This window comes from Fulmarus glacialis, unplaced genomic scaffold (assembly GCF_000690835.1).
Source record: "Fulmarus glacialis isolate BGI_N327 unplaced genomic scaffold, ASM69083v1 scaffold12745, whole genome shotgun sequence".
Taxonomy (NCBI): Eukaryota; Metazoa; Chordata; class Aves; order Procellariiformes; family Procellariidae; genus Fulmarus; species Fulmarus glacialis.
In genome coordinates, this window is record NW_009212378.1 from 13,268 (window position 1) to 15,359 (window position 2,092).

The following is a 2,092-nucleotide window of genomic DNA, read 5'->3' on the forward strand; positions in this document are numbered from 1 at the left end:
AGCCTCTCCCCTGCTCGTGTTAAGTCTCCTGGGGAGGCCGTGAGCTGCCCATGGCTCATGCTGCCTGGCTGTGCGATAAAGACAGGTCGCAAATACAGTTTTGGGGCTAGACAGATTTTTTTTTTTTTCTCCTTCTGCTGCCAAATTTTGAAGCCAGGTGGAGGCGATGCTGACCAGCAGCACACACAGGGCATCTTATTCAACACACAGGCACGGGGGCCCCCGGCACCCTGCCAGCCTCCAACAGAGCTCGGTGGCAGGACGGAGAAGACCCAAGGGGAAGGTTACCCACCGCAGCTGTGACACACACCTGGTCGTAAGCGGGTTTGTGGTTGGCACTCTGCTTCTCACAATGGCTGGGGGGGGTTCTCTCCGCCCCCGGGCTCTCCCCGGGACCACGCAGCACTCAGGATATTGCGAGTTAAAAGTTTCATATCCCCCTAGGGAAGGGTAAAAAAAAAAAAAAAAGAAAAGAAACATGAATGTTTGCATTTCCAAAAACTGGTTTAATTAAGTGGAGGAGAAATGAAGCTCGGGTGCTTGCAATGCAGCGGGATAGCACACGGTGATGGGCCCTGGGGTGTTAATAAGCAACAGTGCTCCCCTGGGGAAGCAGGTTTGTTTAAAAGGCTTCAGGCACCCGAAGAAAAACCTCTGATACTGCTGACAATTATTAACTTGCCAAAAGCTGGTGAATCCAGATTAAAACTGTTAGCGAATGTAATTGTTGAGTCTAGCAACCATTAACTCCAGTACAGCGGGGACTAAACTCCCTCCCCCACGTTTTATATATGAGCACGATTGCCAGCATTTGAGATGGAGATTTCTGTACTCAGTAGTCATCGTCTCTAAATCTGTTACTACTATATACACTGTGACAACACAAGAAATGTTTTATTTGCATTTTTGAATGGACATTGCACAAGAGGGGGATGCTTGCAACTGTGTCATTAATCACCACAATGCACAAGACAGCGAGGTAATGAAGACAGTCCCATTGAAACCAATCTATTAAATAACAGCTATAAAACTTAATGAAATCCTGTGACAGCATTTGACAACTGAATAGCCCCACATGAGCTATTCTGCATGGTTAAGTACTGCATTCGTTTCATTCAGTGCAATGCTAATGAAAAGGAATTAATCCTATTATTACATTGTTACTTAAAGTTTGTCGTCAGCTAAATCGTTGCCTGTTTCCAGGCTGGGAATATGCTGCACAGAAGCACATAATCTCCAAAATGAACATGAATAAGTCAGGTAGCAGAAGCAGCCTGGAAATATCAGTGGTGTGCCACGTGTACCACCTGTGCATTTTCAGAGCAAAAATGATTGGCGAAAGCTCTCGAACAGCTAGGTTCAATAATCCTTTGGAGCATGGCCCTCAAGTAAACAAGGCTCAGAAAGCAAACCCTCTGATGCGATTCATTCACCTGCAACTGTTTCGCCCTGATAAGCGGTGTTGGTGTGGGTGCCCCGGTGCAAGGAAGGGTTTCGAAACAAAGGAAGCACTGAAGATCTGAGCAGCCGCAGGGCCCCCGCCGCCCTCGCTGCCAGGGCTGCCCGGTACAGCTACCTCTGACATTTCAGCCCCGTAACGCCGGTGTCTCATTTGTTTGCAATGTTTGAGCAGATGTGTGCTCAAATTCATGACGTGCTACTGTCGCCCACTCAGTCCTGCCGTGGGGCCCTCGTGTTGCAAGCAGCCAGCGTGATCCAAAGCCCACTGAACGTGATGAAAACGTCTGTTTTCCATGACGGAGGGCAGGATGGTGACTTTGCAGTCAACTGGCTCTCGGCACCTGAAGTTTTCCTCCTACCCCCCAGCCACTCTCAGGCAGCTCACCCCAGAGCTCACAGCGCGAGGCAGAGGGCCAAGCAGCCAAGTGACCATGGAGATTATGGGGGGGTGATAAAATGATATCCACAACAACTGGGTTGATAAAATCATATCCCTAACAACTTGCAGCGTGAGAAGTCAACAAACACAAGCAGCTCTCCAGACTCCTCTGCTCTCCTGATCTCCAACTGCCCTTCATACGATGGACTTATAAATCCTCTTGTTTTGCATAACTTACCTTATCTCCTCCTG

General features: G+C 48.6%; 1 protein-coding gene across 1 annotated transcript in view; it reads right to left on the reverse strand.

The window, feature by feature from the left end:
* Positions 1-440, reverse strand: part of DUSP5 (dual specificity phosphatase 5) — a gene marked incomplete at its 5' end in the record, with an annotated part of 4,346 nt that extends 3,906 nt beyond the window's left edge. The window contains 2 exon segments of the mRNA XM_009577866.1: positions 311-396; positions 399-440. Of these exon segments, the coding sequence (XP_009576161.1) occupies positions 311-396; positions 399-440 (128 nt within the window).
* Between the last annotated feature and the right edge of the window lie 1,652 nt (positions 441-2,092).